Below are 23,705 nucleotides of genomic sequence, written 5' to 3'. Positions count from 1 at the left end.
GCAGTCCTCGGTGGTATATCCCCGTTCTTGGTGGTATTGGCAATGAAGGCTTTGATTGCGCCTCAAGGGGTTTCCTCCCATTTTGTTTGGCCATTTGAAATATGGCTCGTTCTTGATTTTCTCTAGGACTTGATGCACTGGTTCTCAGAACATAGTGTTAACTGCCTGGGGAGCTGTAGACCCAGATTGTCCAGCAAAATCCCTTCGAGGTTTATTATTGTTGTAGCGATCCGACTTAAAATACCTCATCTCCTGAGGGATAACCTTACCTTTCCCCGTTCCTTGCTGTTAGTCTTCCTCCACTCTCTTGTATTCATTAATGTGGTCCATGAGTTTACGCACGCTCTTTATCGGCTTCTTGGTCAAAGATTTTCTTAAATCATGCTCTGTGGGCAGGTTGACCTTGAAGGTCCTTATAACCATGTCATCAAAATCCCCATCAATCTCGTTAAATATCTCCCAGTATCTATCCAAGTACGTTTTCAGGGTCTCATCTTCTCGCATGGACATGGACAATAGAGAATCTACGGGCCGAGGAACCCTACTACACGTAATAAAACGAGACACAAATGCTCGGGTGAGCTCCTTGAAGGAGCCAATAGAACTTGCACTTAAACCATCAAACCACCTCATAGCCACAGGCCCCAAGCTAGATGGAAATACCTTGCACATCAAGGTTTCATTCTTAGAGTGTATAGACATTCTTTGGTTGAAGTGACTTATGTGTTCCATAAGATCTGTACGGCCGTTGTACATGGTGAACGTGGGCTGAGTGAACTGCCGAGGAAGTATCCCTTCCTCAATCCTGCATGTGAAAGGCGATCTGGAAATTTGTTTGAACACTTTGCTCATCACGTCATTCCCCAGGCCTTTAGAAGATGAGCTTTTGTTTCTGTGCTCATGGTGGTAGTCCTCATCATATGAGAAAGACTCATTGGGAGGAGTCCTTGATCTTTGCCTATAACTACCGTCCTCCTCATCGTCAGAAGAGAAATTAGAAATAGAGGGAGTTTACCTTCTCCATTCATGGTGCAACTTTCTTTTTAAATGATTAATCTCCTGTTGCATGGCTTTGGTATTTTTCTCCTGAGAGAGGTGGCTACCACCCTTAGAATGACTCCCACTAGTATGGGTAGTATACACACTCCCCTCTCGGTCCCTTCTTCGCTCGAGGTTGAAAAAATGATCTTCATGTTGGGGCTCCCTAGATTTTGCATGGTGTGGACCTGAACCTACCATAGTTGGAAGTCAGACTCATTATAACATCAGAATTTCTCACAGACAATGCTAATTGTAAGGACTAGATTTGGATTCTTAGCCCAAATGATGGATGGACTCAGGCCTAAAAAACACAAAACAATGAATATGTAAAGAGTGGGTTGGAAAATTGGGCTAAAATGAGTTGGGTGACAAATAAAGTGAATTCAAATGACAAGAACAGAAAGATAGATTGATTTTAACTAAAGAAAATCATCCTCGGCATGGTCCGAGAAGATCAGTTCTTGTATATTTCTCTTACATTTGATTACAAGTTTGTTTCCTGATTGATACAGTGTTTCTCTCTAGATTTCTCGATCCCTTCTTCATGGAGAGTCCTTTCCATTATATAGTTCTCTTTAGAAGATCTTGGCCCTCCACTTGTTGATCATCCAAGCCACTACTTGAGTACTTGTTCCATCGAACATTCTTTTAGGCCTTTTGTGCGTGGGGGTAGCCAATGCAATACTGTTCAGGGGTCTTCTCCACATTAATGAGGCCAGGGTGTTAGATGCAAAGCATTTAATGCAGTGATAGTAGCTTTTTCCTTAGATAGTCTAGGACTCCCCTCTATCTTTTGTTTCTGAAACGCTTACCGATGCCAACAGAATTTCCTGAAATATTCCCTCAGATGGCAAACCATCTTTACGGACCTCGGCTTTGGTTAGCCGAGGAGGCATTCATCCTCGCCCAACCTCCAGGGCCATTATGATCAAAACGTACTTCTTCATTTACTAACACGGGCTCCCTTTAGAATGTTTACTCCTCCTCGGACGACACCCCGTCCTTGGTTTAGGCCTTAGGCCCAATATATACATAGAAAATGAGCTCATAGGCCCAATACCCCTACAATCCATAATATGTCACGCGTATTATTTAATTTAATTTAATTTAATTTTTTTAAATGAAAGTATTGCTTACTTTCTCGAAAATGAAAAAAAATGGATGTATGGCTGCATGACGATGATAACGATAACAACCATAAAGTCTATCCAAAAAAATAATCTTAGTCTCAAATTTTGTTTGAAGTTAATTATAAATGCTCAATAAATTAGTTATAGTCTTCCACATATATTTTTTCTTTAGTAAGAGATATCCCAATGAATATCTATAATAGATCCATCTATAAGAGCACTCATAGCAATGGAGTTAAATAGCTATATAGCTATTTTAGCTCCACCAAAACACCAAAAACCACCATCCAGCAGTGGAGCTATACCTATATTTTTTAACTTAATTGCTATAGTGTACATCTATAGATAGATGTGCATTGTAGTTGAAAGCTAAATATATATATATATATATATATATTCCAGCTAGGGATTAAAATAATACCACTTGCTCCTTTTTTTTTTTTTTTTCATTCTTTTATCACACCGTGCCTCTCTCTCTCTCTCTCTCTCATTCACTCTCATCTCATCATCTGAAGCTCATCTCTCTCAACTCCGGTTTCTCAAGCTCACTTTGTTTACCGCCACCGAACTGACCATCGTCAACGTTGCTGCCACCGAAGCTCGACGTCACCAACCCACCAGCCATCCCAAGCCGCCGATCAGCCTCAGACCCATGCTGCCATCCACCTCAAACCCACGCTGCCGATCCGCCTCAGACCCACTTCTCTTTCGTTGATCCACTTCAGGTCAGTTGTCTCTGTCTCCTTCATAAGGATGCTTGGTGTTTTTGATTTGGGTATAACATCAAAGAATGTGGGATTTTTGATATATGATATTTTATTGTTGTTCTGGGTTATTGGTATTTACCATGAATTTGAGGTCAGATTTCTTGTTAGGATGAATTGAAATTGGAATAGTGGGTCACAATTTCCACGAATTGGTAGGCTTTAGGAATACTGTGTGCCTTTTTTTTTCAAGGCACATAGCAGGGGAAAAGAATGTTTGTTTGGTAATGTTTGATGTTTACACTTTATTTTCTTTTTGTGTTTAATTTGCTTGTTGGGTCCATGAGAGGTCAAAATGTGGATAACTTAGTTTAAGAGGAATGTTTGGAAAGTTTCTTCTATCTCTCTCTCTCTCAAAATGAATAACACCATTTTTCTGATGCTTTTCTTTTTCTTTGTTTTTTTTTTTTTTTAATGGCTGTATATTTTATCATTAGAAACCATAATTATTTGTGGAAAAGATTTTTATGTTTGCTATCATGATAATTGAGAAATTGTTTTAGTAAAAAAAAAAAATGTTTAAGTATAATTTGGGGTTAAAAAAATCACATGTTAACACTAGACGATTATTTGCTATCGTGTGGCGGCGGCGGCAGCGGTGGAAGAGTCGGTGATGGCAACAATGGTGGCGGCGGTGGTGGAAGAGTCGGTGGCGGCGGCGGTAGTGGTAGCGATAGCGATTACGGTGGCGGTGTAAGAGTCGGTGCTAGCCACGGTAGTGGCAGCGATAGTGGTTGAAGGTGGTTGTGATTGTTGTTTATTGTAGTAGATATATTATTTTATTGTAGTAGATATATTATTTTATTATGTTGAAAACTAAAATAGATCCACTGTTGCAGTATGTATGTAGATAAAATAGATAAAATAACTTTTGATGGAGCTAAATAGCTAAATTTTTAGCTTCATTGCTATGGATGCTCTAATAAAATATCTAAATTTTATGCTAACCATCAATCTACCATCAATCTACTGTGACAACATAGTTGGAGTACAATTAGACTCTATTTTTTTCATTCTCAAGTCTCGACTGCCCTAGTTACAACCACAACAGCTGAAATTGCCGCACAGTCCCACACAAAAAAAATACCCATATAAGACGAAATTCAATAGCTAAATAATTAAATTTTTAGTTCCACTACTATGGATGCTCTAATAAAATATCTAAATTTTATGCTATCCATCAATCTACTGTGACAACATAGTTGGAGTACAATTAGACACTATTTTTTTCATTCTCAAGTCTCAACTGCCCTAGTTTCAACCACACCAGCTGAAATTGCCGCACAGTCCCGGACAAAAAAAATACCCATATAAGACGAAATCCAAATTATCAAACTTTGTCACTTGCCAAGCACTACTTCCTCTCATTCGTGCTTATCAAAAAGAAAAAAAAAAAAAAAAAACTTCCTCTCATTCGTTATCAAGCTCAGAGAGTCACAGAATCGCACAACAAAATAGCTCCCCACTACCCCACTGACCACACCACATTTCTCTAAACAAAAAAGTACTCACAACCATGGCCTCCTCAGCCACCCCTCAAACCTTCAAAGCTCGTCTAAAGAAAGCTAATGAAGAACCCCTCTACGGTCTCTTCCTCCTTAGCTTCTCTCCCACCCTGGCTGAAATCGCAGGCCATGCAGGCTATGACTTCGTCGTCGTCGACATGGAACACGGCCATGGTGGCATCTCCGAAGCTCTCCCTTGTCTCCAAGCCCTGGCTGCAACTCAAACCCCAGCTATCCTTAGAATTCCTGAGAGTTCTGCAGCATGGGCCAAGAAAGCACTCGACTTAGGCCCACAAGGCCTCATGATCCCCATGATCGACGATCCTGAGTTGGCCAAGAAAGCCGTCTCCTATTGTCGGTACCCACCAAATGGAGTCCGTGGAGCGGCCCACCCGGTTGTGAGAGCCTCCAAGTACGGTATCGATGAAGAGTATATAAACAAGTGTGAGAAAGAGTTGTTGATCATGTGCCAGGTTGGGTTTTTCTTTTTTCTTTTTTCTTTTTTTTGGGGGCTAAATAAACATTTAAAAAAAAAAAAAAATACTATTTGAGAAAATTACATCATTTAGAAATTATTGTAAGATCTAGTTTTGTTTGGTTGAACTCGTCTCTTGAAATCTTATTTCAAAATTTTGAGTTTAACTATGAATCTTTATTATGAATCTTTAATAAATTAATTAGGACGTGTATATATATATATATATATATATATATTTTTTTTTTTTTTCATTCTATTTTATCTAAACCAAAGTAATTTGCATATACGATATAAATCTTTTAGTGAAGTTTAATTCATATTTTCAGCGGAACTTGTCTCTTGTCTCTCTAAGGAAAAAATTATGCAATACTTAAGGAATATAATAGCGTTGTACTCCATTTTGTCATTTGATTTGTGGAGTTCACCGTAAAATTAATTATTAGAACCTATTATATTACGTGAAAAGAAAGTTATATAATTAGGATTTGATGGGTCCATTAATGCACCCAAGCTTTGCCCATAAAATTACTCATCTTCAAGAGAATAGTTATATTTCGGGTAAGTTCCAAGTTCCAATTAGTTTAATTGGTAAAATCTCTGATGGTTATATAAGAGATCTGGAATTCAATCCCTGTCTACACCAAAAACTGATTGGTGTCTTGGTCTGATGATAAAGAGCTATTATCAGGAGCGGACGCCATAAATTAAAACTCTCTCTAAAAAAAATTATATTTCCAAATACCTTTTAAACAATCCTAATTAAGCAAAATAAAATTTTTAAATAATACTATTATTAACCTAAATTAGCTTGCAGGTTGAGTCCATGGAAGCTGTGAAGAATGTTAAGGATATCGCTGCTGTTGAAGGGGTTGATTGTGTTATGATAGGGCCGATGGATTTGAGTGTCAATATGGGGTGGTTGAGGGAGCCAGTGAACGAGAAAGTGAAGGAGGTGATGAGGGTGGCTGAAAAGGCAGTGTTGGATTCTGAGAGTAAAACCTACCTGGCTGGGTTTGCAATGCCAAATGATGGACCTGATGAGCTTAAGAGACGTGGATATCATATGGTGTGTGGTGGTGTTGATGTGGGTTTGTTTAAGAGTGCTGTTGTTGATGATGTGAAAAGGTTTAAGATGAATTGATCACAGACTACCTGTTAATCAGGGCCTAAGTTTGTTGTTGAATAAATCTAGAGATATAAGAACATCTAATTTCACACCTTATTGATTTGTGCAATTATGAGTGATGGACATTTTCTGTTCTTTACTGATTTGTACGATCCATCACTTTTCATCAATTATCACATAAATCAACCAAATGTGAGATTAGACAATAAAATAATTTTACCCGTGGGTTTTTTTTTTTTAGTGGCTTTTGTGTGTTATATGCGTTTTATTTTGTTTTGGGGTGGTTTTTGGGTATTTTTAGAAATACTAGGTTCTGTTGATGTGGGGTTCTTTAGCAAACCAGGGTCGCAAATCGAAGTTTTGGACTTACAGCCATGGGCGGCCATTATAAATTTTGTCACTAAAACTGAGAATAGATGAATAAATAAGAGTTGTGGCAGTATTGACTGTCGATTGAAATGATGTAAATATTCAATAAAACCCATGAAATAGAAGTTCTTTATCAATATCTTACCATTGAAGAAAGAAAGTGGTCCATCAACACGAATAATGTAGTCTTGTATATTATTTTGCTTGATTGGAACCCTTTTCTTTACTTATGTCTTTCTCCTCTCATTTCAGATGTTACGTAGTTTTTCCAGTGTGAAAATTTATTGAAATGCAAATTAATTGGATGACTTTTTTTTTTCCTCTTTATTTATTTATTTTTTAAATCATGCAAATGGGAGGACTAGCATCTTATATTGTTTCGGGTAAAGTATAATGTATCTCATTTGGTTTGGTGGTGTCACAATTTACTTCACAAAAGTTTAATAGAAAAATGTGTAAAATCTCATCAAGATACTTTAAGAGAACTCACATTGGTAAGTATATAATAGAAAAATGTGTAAAATTTACATAAATGACAAATGTTAGTCAATGTATATTTGTGTAAATTACACTATAATTGTGGAAATTGCCTTTTCACCTATTATAGTTTGTGTAAATTTACATTAATATTATTCATTTTACATTTAATTTCTTCTCATTTTTTACGTATCTTGATGATAAAAGAAGAGAGTGTATGAGGGTTGTTATGTGTAATTTTTTTTTTTTAAATCAAGAAGATTTGATATTTTAATGAAATATAATATAAAATAGATAATCTGATGTGGAGTTTTTTGAAAAGTGAGTATGTAAAATAAATAAAACGTGGATTCTTATGCTAAAATAGACAGAAATTTGTGTATGAGCTGATGCGAATACTATAATTGAACTTAGACATTATTTGTTTCAATGAAAAACCTTATATAAAAATAGCTTTCCGTATTTTTCTATGTTTTGTGGTATCGAAAAAAATGAGTTAAAGAAAAAATATCGCTTAACTTCTATTATTTAGTTTGAAATAAAATATAGATGTTTTTCGTTAAAATTTTCTTGAAAACAACTCGATCTCATGCGAATCTAAATAAGGAAAACAATTTTATCTCATGCAAAGCTAAATACAAAAAGTTAAGAGATAATTTTCCGACTCATTTTAAAGTCACTACTAAACATAGAAAAAGAAGATAGTTTTCGAGAAAATACTTTTTAGAAAGAGATGTACTACGTCCACAACATTTTCACAGTAAATCTTAAGTGATAAGTTGTTATTGGTTCTAATTTAAATCCACCATTGAAATTGTTTTTTTCTCACTAGTAACAGCCAATAATAATTTGATAAGCCAAAAACAAATTGACCCCTTGTGATAAATTAACCAATTAATTTAGCCAAGTGTTAATTAACTTAATTAATATGCAAATGCATGGTAGCACAAACAAATCACCAAATAACTAAATATGCAGCGGAAAATAAATGACACGGTGATTTGTTTACGAATGGGGAAAATCTAACGACAAAAATCCCACCGGGTGATTTTCAAGTCACTACTCCCGAAATTCCACTATTATTATAACAAGCGGTTACAAATAAAGGAATCCCAATACCTTATACCAACCTACAGTTGAACTCTTACCCCAATACTCAGTTGGACTTATTTTGTAGTGACAATTTTCCTTTTCGATGCACGACTCTCAAGTACGTGACTAACCAATGTGCGGATCCCAATATGCGACTTCAATCACCAACTAGAGAAGGTTGTTGATTGCAAAGTTTTTCAGTTCATCCCAACGATGAAGATCAAGAAGATGCTTGGTCACAAAACTCTACGGTGCACATACACAACAACTTCTTCACAAGAATGATGAACTAGGGCAAAACTTTGTCTCCGGTTACAAATTGCTTGAGCAAACTTTACTTAAAACTTGTGCAACTTGTGTACACTTTGATGACCCTTAAAATAATCATTTTATATATCTAGGGTTAAAAGAAAAGAAGGCCTAAACACATAATCACGGATTAGAGTCAAAACAGAACTGGAATTCTGTTTTTCATAAAGCTCGACAGATAGCTGTCTGTCAAGGTGCTATCAAGCAGCTGTTGAGCCACGGGGCTGGAATAGCTTCTTGAGTTCGATGGATAGCTAGCTGTCAAGCTAACTGTCGAGTTTTAATAAACAGCACTTCTTCAGTTTGAATCTTGGACAGTCTTGCATATCTTTAACACTTAATCTTGAAACACAGTTTCTTGAAGTATTAAACACATCCTAGATCTACCCAAATACAAGTAAAGTGCGTTTTGTCAAAGGATAAGCCAATTACATAAAATAGTGACATATGTTCCTAACAAGTGAATCACATATGTCCTAACATAATCTATTAATTAGAATTTATTGTAAATATGTTGTTCACATAATATTTCTCTTTTTGAAAAATGATTCATTTTCTAGAAAATATTTTACCCAAATCCATAAATTACTTGAAATGATGATATTCTTTTTCTTTTTTTTTTTTTGAGTAAATGAAATGATAATTGTGGGGGAGGATTTTGTTCCACGCCCCGCAAGCTTATTGTCCTATTTGGGGAGCCAAGCCCGCAAGGTTTTGGTTCTCGGCCCCGAGTATAGAAGTCCAGGATTTTCACCTCAGGTCAAGGGCTTTGCCTTGTAGCCATTTTGGCTTGACACCTTTGTCCCACATCGGTTGGAGATGCGCCCCACTCATGGCTTATAAGCCCTTGGAGCAACCAAGAGTGTACCACTACTACACATGAGTAGTGGTACACTCTTGGTTGCTCCAGAAGCTTATAAACCTTGAGTGGGAGGGTTCTCTAACCGATGTGGGATTCGGGTGAGCCTAGGTGTCAATCACCACAAAGGAAAAAATCCTAGGGTTCCACACTCGGGGACGAGGACAAAACCGTGAGGGACTGGCTCCCCAAAGCGGACAAAAGCCTTCTAATGTCCCCACAATGATAATCAACAATTCAATATTGCTTGCTTCTAGCCTACTATTAATTAAGACAAGCAACATGACAAATATATAACCAAAAGTTTTTATTCATAATTGATTGCAAATCTGCAAAACATGTTTTAGAAAAAGATGTCCAAAATATTGCATCAAAATAGATTTTTGCACTATGGCAAGCCATTCTCTCAGTTTTTGATTTTAACATAAAATTCATAAAAAGAACCCAAAATAGCATCCCCGATTTCTTTACCCGTGAATTCTTGCAGAATCCAGCCCAAAATGTCCGAAAAGAAGCCACACAGCAGCCCCAACTCCCAAAGCTACCTAAATAGTCACCCCTCAACAATACTAATCAGGCAAAGAATCCTGGCCAGGTAGTATTAATTGTATAGATGCATAATATGGATTATGAAAAAATGTAGAAAATTAGGAGTTGTTAGTCAAAGAAGCAAACTATAGCCAGCCAACATGAAGAAAATTCAAGAGACAAAGGCGCCCAAAACAAGATTTGGTAGCCCATTTTGCCATTTCATGTGCGGCTTTGTTATATTCTCTACTCACCCACACTTGAAGGAGGGTCTGAAAGAGGATTGCCCTTTTAACTTGATCTCATAAATATCTTTTACAACTCGAGCTATTTACCAGTTGGATCTATTCTTGGGACTGTCTAATACATTACAGTTAGAGCATCTCCTTCTGCACTCCTAACTCCTGTGCCCATCTAACTCCTTGAGTTTCAACCACTAAAGCAGACACAGTTGAGAACGTTCTTATCCATGCTTTCAAGCAATCATCTACATAACTCCTCACTACTATCGCAATGTGCCATTACCATTTAACCAGCAGCATCAACATTTGCTTTCTACCAAAAATATGGTCTTTCCCACTGGAGCTGTTTAGAAGTTTGTTTGCAAAGTTAGGTATTCGGAGCCATATGTATAACTTCAAGCTTCCATGCGTGCAGAGCATCATTGGATTCGTCTCAAAATTCCGGATCATTAGCATACACATCTTGCATAATTACCAAAGCTATTTGAAATCATTTCATAACTTCCAAGTGTTCTGCTCTGTATTAAAGTAGCTCAGATTTTAACCATGCAGTGTAATCCTGTAACAATCTGATGAGAAATAATGTATCTTTACCATCCAAGCACAGCAAAAAGTGTCACAAACAACCAAAATTTCAAGAATCCAGGTGAATTTTGCCACTCGGATGAGTGTTCATATAGGCAGTCATATGCTGTCATACCCCTTGAGTAATTTCTTGTTTATTGTCCCACACTGCTTAGATTACAACTACCATATAACTTTATAATGGGTACCACGTGCTCCATAGAGCACCGAGCTGGGTAGCGCTGGCTTGTAACTCGAGCGAGGGTATCAAAGAGACGGAATAATGATTTGATTCACTTGGTAGGGTCAGTAGGCGCTAGTTCCTGGCTCGCCCGTTCCAAGTTGAGAGTTGAACCATGTGACTTGGGCGAAGGCCTGGGTCTTGTGGTTCCTAGCGTGGAGGGCACAGCGTGAGGCTGGTTTCACAGAGCAGCGAAAACCTCCCGCTCTCAACAGTGGAAGGATAACGGGCTGGTGTGCTTCTGAACCCAAATTGCCTTGTGAGTCGGGTTCGATTGAACCTTCTCTTTTTATTTTTTTAATCTTTTGAATTCAATGATCCTAATTTTTTTCTTTTTTGAGAAACTATGGGAATTATTCAATAGGTCTGCTGCATTAAAGGGAATGCCACTCTGGTTTCTGCGAACTCTACTGCATTAATGGGACACGCATTTGCATAAAAGAATTATTTACCAGGAAATAGGATTTAAACATGTACCAAATGCAACATGTAATTTATCTAACTTTTCTTTTCTTTTTTAATCTCCATTAACTTATGAATTGCCTTTGCTGCAGGCAATTTATTGATTTCTTCAAGTTTTAACGATCATTTTCAATAAAAGCTACCTCCAACTTCAATACCTAATCTATATATGAACCACATTAATTTCTCTACTCTATTTGAAGTTATCTTTTCTTATAATAAGCATTATTGTTATAAATATTATGTTTGCACTTAAAATATCTAAACTTAATATAGACCTTGTTTGCTATGGCAATGATTTATACTTTACATCCTTTCAAATTTTCAATGCACATTCATGATGTACGTTATAGATTGTTAAATTGGCAGGGCAATGTTTTTAATTATTTGTTATCCTAGTAGTTTATCTAAGAGACATGATAACTCATATGCATAATTTTGGTACCTAAAAACTCGTAAGTCAAGGTGGAAGACCAGGTCATAATAACTGAAGTGGATCTGATTACTCATATGCATCATTTTGGTACCTAAATTTATCCTATCACTTCCTAAAAATTAGGAAAGCTCTTTTATTGATAATTCCTGTCCCTAAAATTAGGAAAGCTCATATAGACCAAGCCAGTCTTCATCACATACCAACAGGTGTCCTCCAGACAAGACCAGGTCATAACAGAGTCGGTATTGGTATTCACAGCATTATGTGAATCTTCAAGCTTCCATGTGTGCTGAACACCCGGCTGCATTAACATAAGTAGTTATTGCTACAAGCTGATATTGAATGATGTATTTATTGTTTGAGTTTGTAAAAAGTACTGTGAATAGTAACTAAGAGAATTTTTTTTTGAACCAAGCAACTGATAATTGATTTTCATAAATATTGGCTAATTAATTTATCATACTTTAGTGTTTTTGGCATTTGGGGACTTCAATTCTAGATACATACTTTCTCAAAGGTTTTATTATGTTGACATGGTCTATATATTAACAAGAGTGGTGCCGGTGATAAACTGTGGTTGAGTAAAATCTTGAAAATGATGTACTAATTACAACAATTGTGAAAAAAGAAGAAGTAAAAAATGACATTTTTCGCATTACTTAAAGAAAAAATATTGTGTAAGAGCAAAACCAGATATTTAAACACACAAAAACCCACCATTCATTGAAGTTCATATATTCCAATGCAACATATAAAAATGTTATTTGGATAATGTTTATTACAAATTGCTTATTACACACATAGTATTACACGTATTTAGTTTTTGAACATAAATCATGACTTCACAATTTTAGTTCAAAAAATAAATTATGAGTACGATATGTAGGAGTGTGCAGAAAACCCGTCAACCCGACCCGAATCGACCCAACCCGCCGGGTTGGGTCCATTTTTGGGGCTTGGTGAGTTGGGTTGGGTTACAAAATTTTTTTTTATAGTGGGTTGGGTTTAGACATGGCAAAACGGGCGGGTCGGGTCGGGTTCGGGTCGGGTCAATCGGGTCACGGGTCAAACGGGTCACGGGTCAAAAACGGGTCATTTTAAGCGGGTTGAAATCGGGTTCGGGTCAATCGGGTTGTGGGTCGGGTCGGGTTGGGTCGGGTTGACCCGTATTTTTCACATGAAATTTTTTATTTTTTATTATTTTTTATTTTTTATTTTTTTTATAAAGAAAACAATATGTATTTGCCATTTGGATAGTTATGCAACATATTACTTGATGTAAAATGCATTATTTTGCATTCACTACTTATATCAAGAATAAACTTAGTTAAACTTATTAATATTTATTCAATAATTTTAAAATTATACAAATCCTAACATTGCTATCTAAAACAAAACAACACAAAGATAAGTAAAACAAATATACAAGTTTTATTTTTACACAATATCAACATTCCAAAAAAAAAATAAAAATTACAAATGACTTATTGGATAACTCATTTGATAAAGAATAAAAACATATAAGAAAGTTACAATTTTAAAAATTAATTTTATAATCTATTATCAATTGTGGTTGACACTCTATTTCAATTTGAGATATACATTAAAGTTTGATTGCTTACTTATTTATACCTAGTCTCTTTTATGAAGATCATATCATTGTTAAGCAGCACAAACTCTAGGAAATATCATAATTTATTTTGAAAAGCCGTTTATTTTGAACATAAATTGTTAAAAAATAGATCTAAGCATTCATAATTTATGCTAATTTGATACTTTGGCTTTACTATTTTCACACTCATGAATGTGTCTCATACATATCTACAATTTTAAATCTGTTTTTAACTTTACTGTAACCAGATTATCTTGGCATGTACTTTGTTATTTGATATCTAAAATCTTTACTCATTACAGAATGCTCAACCATTTATTTTTCAATTAATTTGCATGCAGTTATGTAAATGTATCAATTGTTTACTTAAAACTTACAATAAACAATTAAACCAATATTGTCTTAATTTCACTACTTTTTTTACCAAAAAAAAAAAAGTTTTAAAAAAATGGTTCGGGTTCGGGTCGGGTCGCGGGTCGGGTCGGGTTGACCCGCACAAAACACGGGTCGGGTCACGGGTCAACCCGTTTTGCTTCGGGTCAAAAAAATCGGGTTCGGGTCGGGTATTTTTCGGGTCGGGTCAGAAAATTCTGACCCGTTTTGCCATGTCTAGTTGGGTTTGAGTCATAAAATTACAAACCCGTCAAACCCGACCCGACCCACCTATATTTTAATATATGTTTAAAATATATTATATATTTAATAAATTTTTTTTAAAAAAAACCAACTGTAGAGCACTTCCTTGGTTCCTATTATTATATATAATAAAAAATCCTATTAGTTCTTTTAATATATATTTAAATATATTATATAATTAATAAAAAAATTAAAAATTTTAGATATATTTTGTTTATAACTGAGTTAGGAACTCATGTATATTTTATTCATAAGTGAATTAGGATATTAGTTCATTTATATTTTGTTTATCAACTCAGTTGGATACTTAAACATATTTTGTTTACAACTAAATTGGAATATTAGTTTATATATTAATGTATATTTTGTTTATCAACTCATGTGGCAAGTATGATATATTTTTTATGGTCAATTTAATAATAATAGTAATAAAAAAAATTGTCCAACTCATAGATTCAACCCGACCCAACCCAACCTAAGTGGGTTGGGTTGGATTGGACTTATGTGATGGGTTAGATTAGGTTGAATTTTTTTTTGATCCATCATGGTGGGTTGGGTCAAAAAATCCCCTTAACCGGACCCAACTTGACCCATGAACACCCTTAACGGTATGTTACGTATGCACGTGCAATATGGCGTGTGCATTAACAATTACTGATGTTTTTATCATGCCTATCCCAGACGGTATATAAGTGGTTCTATTATTAGACATAAAAAATGTATTCATTCTCAAGTGATCAAGTCTTGCCTGCCCCGGTTACTACCTCACAAACTGAAATTGTAAAAAATATCAGGCCAAATTCAAATGACTGAATGAGAAATACTATAATAGGTAAAAAAAATGGTGTATAATTTCGAAAATGTAGTAAAAACTACAAAGATTGTGTACGTAACATCACTCAATCCAAATTATCAAACTTTGTCACTTGCGAACTACACACTACTTCCTCTCATTCATTATCGGCTCACACAAACCACATTTCACTAGAGTCACAACCATGGCCTCCTCAGACACATGCACCCAAAACCCCCAAAGCTCGTCTAAACAAAGCTAATGAAGAACCCCTCTACGGTCTCTTCCCCCTTAGCTTCTCTCCCACCCTGGCTGAAATTGCATGCCTTGCAGGCTATGACTTTGTCGTCGTCGACATGGAACACGGCCATGGTGGCATCTCCGAAGCTCTTCCTCTTGTCTTCAAGCCCTGGCTGCCACTCAAACCCCAGCTATACTCCCTGAGAGTTCTGCAGCATGGGCCAAGAAAGCACTCGACTTAGGACCACAGGGCATCATGTTTCGAAAGCCGTCTCCTATTGCCGGTACCCACCAAACGGAGTACGTGGAGCGGCCCACCCTGTTGTGAGAGCCTCCAAGTACGGTATTGATGAAGAGCATATAAACAAGTGTGAGAAAGAGTTGTTGATAATGTGCCAGGTTGGTTTTTTTTTTTTTTTTTAAATAAATAATTTCTAATTTTTTTTTTACAAAATAAAAATATTTAATTTTTTAATTTAATTTCCATTAAAAAATATATTTTTAAAAAATTTGTAATACTGAACTCATCTCTTAAAAGACAACCAGAGAAGATAAATGTTTTGGTGAAATATGCTCATGTTTTCGGTAGAACTCTCGTCTCTTTAAGGGAAACATTATGCAATATTACAAGGTATAATAATTTTATACCATCTATCTTCACAGTAAAATAAAAAAAAATAAACTAACTTTTCTCACATAAATACTTGAATAACGATTCCATTGAATTTAATTAGTGTGATTTACTATATATTATTATGTTTTTTTTTTTTTTTTTTAAGAAAGTGTTAACCTACAGCGTTCGCTCATGATGATAGCTCTTTATCATTAGATCAAAACACCAATCAGTTTTTCGTGTAAGCGGGGATTGAACCCCAAATTTCTTATACAACTATTAGAGAATTTATCAGTTGAACTAATTGGAACCCACCTATATATTATTATGTTAGATGAGAAAGTACTAGGTATTATATTCTTAAAATATTAGTATATAATAGAATGATTGAAAAAGTTTTCCTTCAATCATTGGGTATACCACTAGTGTGCTAGCTGAATGGTGGGCATTGAGGGATGGGCTGATTTTGGCCATACAATTGGGCATAAACCAGTTAGAGGTGGAACTTGATGCTAAGGTGATTGTGGAGCTGCTCAATGGTTCTAAATGTCCTAACTGGAGTTACTCCCCTTTGCTGAATGATTGCAGGTACCTCTTGGCAAGACTTGTGCAAGTTCGGGTGGGGCATATTTATAGAGAGGCGAATCAATGCGCTGATCTTTTGGCTAAAAGGGGTTGTACTATGCAGGAAAATTTTGTTGTTTTTGATTTCCCCCCCTCTGCTGATATGTATATATTGCTTAACTCTGATAAAAATGGGTTGTATCATTATAGGCATGTTGCCAATACGCTGGCCTCTGTAGGCAGGTTGTAATGTTATGTGCTGGTTTTTAATATAATATCTACCCTATTAACCAAAAAAAAAAAAAAAAGTTTTCCTTCAACTTATTACACGTCCAAAAGTCATATGACTTATTAAATAAACCATATATTAATTAGAGATATTTACCTCAAAACTGAATTGGAGATAAACTTTTATTCTTGTATAATTACTGCTGGTCATGCGAATACTTTTAGAGGGGAAAGGAATGTATCCCCCACATACTTTTTTAAACCAATTAAATTAACAAATCAATTTTTAAAAATAAAGTTATTATCAAGCAACAACTAGCCTGCTGCAGGTTGAATCCGTGGAAGCTGTGAAGAAAACATTAAGGAGATCGTGACCGTTGAAGGGTTGATTGTGTTATGATGGGACCGTTCGATTTGAGTGTCGGCATGGGGTGGTTGAGGGACCCAGTGAATGAGAGAGTGAAGGAGGTGATGATGGTTGCTGAGAAGGCTATGTTGGATTCTGATAGTGAGACCTACTTGGCTGGGTGTGCAATGCCAAATGATGGGCCTGTTGAACTTGAGAGACGTGGATATCATTTGGTGTGTGGTGGTGCTGATGTGGGATTGTTTAGGAGGGCCGCTGTTGATGATGTGAAAAGGTTTAAGATGAATTGATCACAGACTACATAATGATCAGGGCCCCCAGTTCTTTGTTTTCTAGTTTATTAGTTTTGCTTTTATGTTTTGTGTGTGTAAGAAAGCCTAGATTTCCAAGTTTCGGACTTTCTGCCATGGGCCATGGTAAGTTTAATTTGTCACCAAAACTAACATGAGAAACTAAGAGTAATGTTAGAATATTTGATTGAAATGATGTGAATATACAATAAGACCCATAAAATGAAAGGTCTGAATCAATATCTTACCAATAAAGAGAGGAAAATGGTCCATCAATGCTAATAATGTAGTCTTGTATTTATTTTGCTTGATTAGAACCCTTTTCTTTACTTTTGTAAGTTTGTCATTTTCCTCAATTAAGATGCCATTTTAACTTGGTCTCATATATTTTCTACAACTTAAGCTATTTCCCAGCTCGATCTATTTTTTGGATTGTTCTCAACTTGTATTACAGTTAGAGGCTTAATTAGAGCATGTCATTCTATAATACAATTGTAAAGTTTGGCATCAATAGCACACTCCACTGCCATCTAGCTCCCTGAGTTTCAGCCACTAAACAGTTGAGAATGTTTTTACCCAAGCTTTCAAGCAATCATCTACATAACTCCTCACTACCACCGCAATGTACTATATATTACCATTTAACCAAGCAGCATCATCAACATTTGTTTTCCACCAAAAACAAGCCGGAGTTGTTTAGAATTTTGTGGTGTTTAGGGGTCCTTCAAATCTTTGATAGTCCAAATGTATTTGATGAATCATACTACCTGCATTAACATAAGTTGTTATTGGGTAGAATCAGATATTGAATGATTCAGGGCCGCTGGCTCAATACATTTTAGAGCCTAAGATAGGCAGATTTTAACAAATTTTTTAATATTTAAATATATTTATATATATATATATATTTTTTTTTTTGAGATACAAAATTGCTAATATAACTTTTGTATATAGATTTTATTAATATATCTTTTACTAGAATGATAATTCGTTCATAACAAACTCATTACAAATTTTATTTTTGGTGTGAAACAATTTAGGGTTTTAATTGTGTTGGATTTCTATTGGCTCAATATTTTAATGACTTTCTTGAAAATTGGGAAAGAATGAAAAATCCACATATTTTTTCTTTAAAAAAAAATAGTTATCATTACAAAATTTTGAATTTTTTAAGAAGAATTTTGAGACCTTTTGTTTATTTAATGAGTGTCTTAAAACCTTTTAATTTTAATTTTTTTTTGGGGGGGGGGGGGGGGGGAAGTGAAGGCCTAAGTTGTAGGCCTTGAGCTAACACTGGAATGATGTATTATTGTATAAATCTTTTAGGTTTGTAATAAGTATTGTGAATAGTGTTGTGAAAAATAAACTTACTTATACAAGATTAAAGAAGAGAGAATAAAAATAGAAATAGAGAATTTATGTGATTCAGTAATTTGTCTATATTTACAGGCGATGACAAAGAAAGTTTCACTATAAAATAAAAAGATTTCAATAGTAGCACACACAACCCCAAATACACCATGAACTCTCTTGGACAAAAAGTAGAGCACCCTATTACATTTGCACTAATCTTGCAGCACCACACTTTCTCACACATTACAATTGACAAAGCCTTAGCACATTCACCATATATATACATATAAGTGCAAGTTAGCTAGAAGAGTCCTAAAACAATTGGGACTTAATTTGCAGTCCTATTACTACTCGGCTTATACTTCTTGCAGGACACCTCACCATTGACCATGTAAAAGCCATTGATTCAACAAATCTCAACCTTGGCTTGAATTGGTCAAGTCCCATGAACTAACACATCTGATGCCGCCACTATAGCCCCTTAGGGCTATCATAAGCTACAAACATTGACCGAGTCCAACCAATGCTTGAACTTTTGTTCATTTAATAAGGGCTGTAAAACCTTTTAATTTTTTTTTTTTTTTTTTGAAAAAAGTGGGGGCCTTAAGTCTTGGGCCTTGAGTGGACACTGGAATGATGTATAATTGTATTTATCTTTTAGGTTTGTAAGTATTGTGAATAGCAATTGAGAAATATTTTTATTTTAGCTGAGTAAATGAATTTTATTATAAAAGACACAACCAGGTTCCTTTTTCTCTTCCTTCCAGCAGAGAAGAGGGAACAATGGAGATGGGGATGGTTCCTTCAAGGCTTCAGCACAAGACATAAGAACCCATTTCGCAACATTGAGAACAACATTTGAGCATTGATCCTTAATTATAAATCTTGGCTAACCAATTTATTATACTGGACCGATTTTTACATTTGAGAACTTCAATTCTATTTATTATCCTCTAGAGTTTTTAGCATTACTTTTAACAGATCTAATAATATTTAAAATTTATAGAGTCCGCTTCATGATAATTGTTTTTTACCATCAGACCAAGATATCAATTGGTTTTTGGTGTAGACAGAAATTGAATATTAAATTTCTTATTTGGAGATAAAAGATTTTATTAGTTGAGCTAACTAGAAGCCCAATCATTTTTGTCATTTAAGGACTTCATTTCTAAATACATATTTTTCTCATAAATTTTATTATGTTAACATGGTTTACTAATAAAAGTGGTGTTAGTAATAAACTATAGTTAACCAAGTAAAAACCTAAAAAATGATGTACTAATTAGTAATTACCAATATCCTAAAAAAAAAAAAAGTAAAAAATATTGCATTTTTAGCATTACTTATTAGAAAACATTGCATAAAAGCAAAACAAAAAATAAATAAATAAATAACTAAATAATTAATTAATTAATCACTATTCATTAAAGTTCACATATCCCGACAGATAAGATAAGAACTCTGTTTTATCATGATTAGACATTTTATTTTCCATCATCCATAATATGTCACTTGTATTATATAATTTTATTTATTTATTTTAAGTATTGCTTATTTTCGGGAAAATGGAAAAAATAGATGTATGGCCGCGTGACGATGATACTAACAACAACCACAAAATCTATCCAAAAAACTAATCTTAGTCTCAAAGTTTGTTTGAAATCAATTATGAATGCTCAATAAATTAATTAGAATCCGCCACGTATATTCTTCCTTTAGTAAAAGATTTCCCAACGAACATCTGTAATAGATCCATCTATAGTAAAATAACTCTATTTTATGCTAACCATCAATCTACTGTGACAACATAGTTGGAGGACAATAGGCACTATTTTTTTCATTCTCAAGTCTCGACTGCCTCGCTATAAAATAGCTCCCCACTACACCACTGACCACACCACATTTCTCTAAACAAAAAAGTACTCACAACTACCATGGCCTCCTCAGCCACCCATCAAACCCTCAAAGCTCGTCTAAACAAAGCTAATGAAGAACCCCTCCACGGTCTCTTCCTCATTAGCTTCTCTCCCACCCTAGCTGAAATTGCAGGCCATGCAGGCTATGACTTCGTCGTCATCGACATGGAACACGGCCATGGTGGCATCGCCGAAGCTCTCCCTTGTCTCCAAGCCCTGGCTGCAACTCAAACCCCAGCTATCCTTAGAATCCCTGAGTGTTCTGCAGCATGGGTCAAGAAAGCACTCGACGTAGGCCCACAAGGCATCATGATCCCCATGATCGACGACCCTGAGTTGGCCAAGAATGCCGTCTCCTATTGTCGGTATCCACCAAATGGAATCCGTGGAGCGGCCCACAATGTTGTGAGAGCCTCCAAATACGGTATCGATGAAGATTATATAAACAAGTGTGAGAAAGAGCTGTTGATTATGTGCCAGGTTGGGTTTTTCTTTTTTCCTTTTTTTTGGGGGGCTAAATAAACATTAAAAAAAAAAAAAAAAAACTATTTGATAAAATAACATCATTTAGAAATTATTGTAAGATCTAGTTTTGTTTGGTTGAACTCGTCTCTTGAAATCTTATTTCAAAATTTTGAGTTTAACTATGAATCTTTAATAAATTAATTAGGAAGTGTATATAAATATATAAATTTTTTTTCATTCTATTTTATCCAAACTAAAGTAATTTGCATATACGATATAAATCTTTTAGTGAAGTTTGATTCATATTTTCAGTGGAACTTGTCTCTTGTCTCTTTAAGGAAAAAATCATGCAATACTTTAGGAATATAGTAGTGCTGTACTCCATTTTGTCATTTGATTTGTGGAGTTCATACTAATTGTGGAATCTATTATTATGTGAAAAGAAAATTATATAATTAGGATTTGATGGGCCCATAAAATTACTCATTTTCAAGAGAATAGTTATATTTCCAAACACCTTTTAAACAATCCTAATTAAGCAAAATAAAAATTTTAAATAATACTATTATTAACCTAAATTAGCTTGCAGGTTGAGTCCGTGGAAGCTGTGAAGAATGTTAAGGATATCGCTGCTGTTGAAGGGGTTGATTGTGTTATGATAGGGCCGTTGGATTTGAGTGCCAGTATGGGGTGGTTGAGGGAGCCAGTGAACGAGAAAGTGAAGGAGGCGATGGGGGTGGCTGAAAAGGCAGTGTTGGATTCTGAGAGTAAAACCTACCTGGCTGGGTTTGCAATGCCGCCAAAAGATGGAGCTGATGAGCTTAAGAGACGTGGATATCATATGGTGTGTGGTAATGTTGATGTGGCTTTGTTTAAGAATGCTGCTGTTGATGATGTGAAAAGGTTTAAGATGAATTGATCACAGACTACCTGTTAAACAAGACCAAGTTTGTTATTGAATAAATCTAGAGATACATTTAATGTCTCATTTAACTTCACAACTTATTGGCTTGTGTAATTATAAGTGATGGACATTTTTTTGTCCTTTATTGATTTGTACGATCTATCACTTTTTATCAATCACCACATAAATTAACAAATTGTGAAATTAGACAATAAAATAATTTTACCTATGGTTTTTTTTTTTTTTTGGCTTTTGTGTTTTATTTTGTTTTGGGGTAAACCATGGTCGCAAATCGAAGTTTTGGACTTACAGCCATGGGCGGCCATTGTAAATTTTGTCACCAAAACTGAGAATAGATGAATAAATAAGAGTTGTGGTAGTATTGACTATTGATTGAAATGATGCAAATATTCAATAAAACCCATGAAATAGAAGTTCTTTATCACCCAAAAGAAGAAGAAGAAGTTCTTTATCAATATCTTACCATTGAAGAAAGAAAGTGGTCCATCAACACGAATAATGTAGTCTTGTATATTATTTTGCTTGATTGGAACCCTTTTCTTTACTTATGTCTTTCTCCTCTCATTTCAGATGTTAAGTAGTTTTTCCAGTGTGAAAATTTATTGAAATGCAAATTAATTGGATGACTTTTTTTTCCTCTTTATTATTATTATTATTTTAAATCATGCAAATTGGAGGACTAGCATCTTATATTGTTTCGGGTAAAGTATAATGTATCTCATTTGGTTTGGTGGTGTCACAATTTACTTCACAAAAGTTTCATTTGCATTATCTATATCCTTAAGACTTTAAGAGAACTCACATCGGTAAGTATATAATAGAAAAATGTGTAAAATTTACATAAATGACACATGTTAGTCAGTGTATATTTGTGTAAATTACACTATAATTGTGTAAATTGCTTTTTCACCTATATATTATAGTTTTTGTGTAAACTTACATTAATACTATTCATTTTACATTTAATTTCTTATCATTTTTTTACGTATCTTGATGATAAAAGAAGAGAGTGTATGGTGGTTGTTATGTGTAAAAAAAATATTTTAAAAAATCAAGAAGATTTGATATTTTAATGAAATATAATATAAAATAGATTATCTAATCTGGAGTTTTTTGAAAAGTGACTATTTAAAATAAATAAAACGTAGGTTTTTATACTAAAATAAATAGAAATTTGTGTATGAACTGATGTGAATGCTATAGTTGAACTTAGACCTTATTTGTTTCAATGAAAAACCTTCTATAATAATATTTTTCCATATTTTTCTATGTTTTGTGGTATTGAAAAAAATGAGTCAAAGAAAAAATATCGCTTAACTTCTCTTATTTAGTTTGAAATAGAATATAATTGTTTTTCGTTGAAATTTTCTTGAAAACAACTCGATCTCATGCGAATCTAAATAAGGAAAACAATTTTATCTCATGCAAAGCTAAATACAAAAAGTTAAGAGATAATTTTCCAACTCATTTTAAAGTCACTACTAAACATAGAAAAAGAAGATAGTTTTCTAGAAAATGCTTTTTGGAAAGAGATGTGTTATGTCCACAACATTTTCACAGTAAATCTTAAGCGATAAATTGTTATTAGTTCTAATTTAAATCCACCATTGAAATTACTTTTTTTCTCACTAGTAACCGCCAATAATAACCTATTAATTAGAATTGATTGTAAATATGTTGTTCACATAATATTTCTCTTTTTGAAAAATGATTCATTTTCTAGAAAATATTTTACCTAAAGCCATAAATTACTTGAAATGATGATATTCTTTTTTATTTTTTATTTTTTCTTTTTTTGAGTAAATGAAATGATGATAATCAACCATTCAATATTGCTTGCTTCTAGCCTACTATTAATTAAGACAAGCAACACGTCAGATATATAACCAAAAGTTTTTAATCAAAATTGATTGCAAATATGAAAAACATGTTTTAGAAAAAGATGTCCAAAACATTGCATCAAAACTGATTTTTGCAAGATGGCAAGCCATTCTCTTAGTTTTTAATTTTAACATAGAATTCATAGAAGGAACCCAAAACAGCATCCTCGATTTCCTTACCCGTGAATTCTTGCAGAATC

General features: G+C 34.5%; 3 protein-coding genes across 3 annotated transcripts; 2 read left to right on the top strand and 1 right to left on the bottom strand.

Moving 5' to 3' along the window:
- Positions 1-288: 288 nt before the first annotated feature.
- Positions 289-756, bottom strand: LOC126697330 (uncharacterized). Its single transcript, XM_050394286.1, has one exon. It carries the CDS (start codon positions 754-756, stop codon positions 289-291), a length of 468 nt encoding a protein of 155 aa, XP_050250243.1.
- Positions 757-4,335: 3,579 nt separating this feature from the next.
- On the top strand, positions 4,336-21,981 carry LOC126713254 (uncharacterized). The gene is made up of 3 exons (XM_050412960.1): positions 4,336-4,477; positions 20,280-20,715; positions 21,290-21,981. The coding sequence occupies exons 1-3, from the start codon at positions 4,452-4,454 to the stop codon at positions 21,617-21,619; spliced, it is 792 nt and encodes a 263-aa protein (XP_050268917.1). The 5' UTR covers positions 4,336-4,451; the 3' UTR covers positions 21,620-21,981.
- Positions 4,452-6,266, top strand: LOC126713255 (uncharacterized). Its single transcript, XM_050412961.1, has 2 exons — positions 4,452-4,913; positions 5,733-6,266. Exons 1-2 carry the CDS (start codon positions 4,452-4,454, stop codon positions 6,057-6,059), a joined length of 789 nt encoding a protein of 262 aa, XP_050268918.1. The 3' UTR covers positions 6,060-6,266.
- Positions 21,982-23,705: the final 1,724 nt, after the last annotated feature.

The sequence above is a fragment of the Quercus robur genome, chromosome 2 (genome assembly GCF_932294415.1).
Source record: "Quercus robur chromosome 2, dhQueRobu3.1, whole genome shotgun sequence".
Classification (NCBI taxonomy): Eukaryota; Viridiplantae; Streptophyta; class Magnoliopsida; order Fagales; family Fagaceae; genus Quercus; species Quercus robur.
This window is presented reverse-complemented; position numbering and strand designations above follow the sequence as displayed.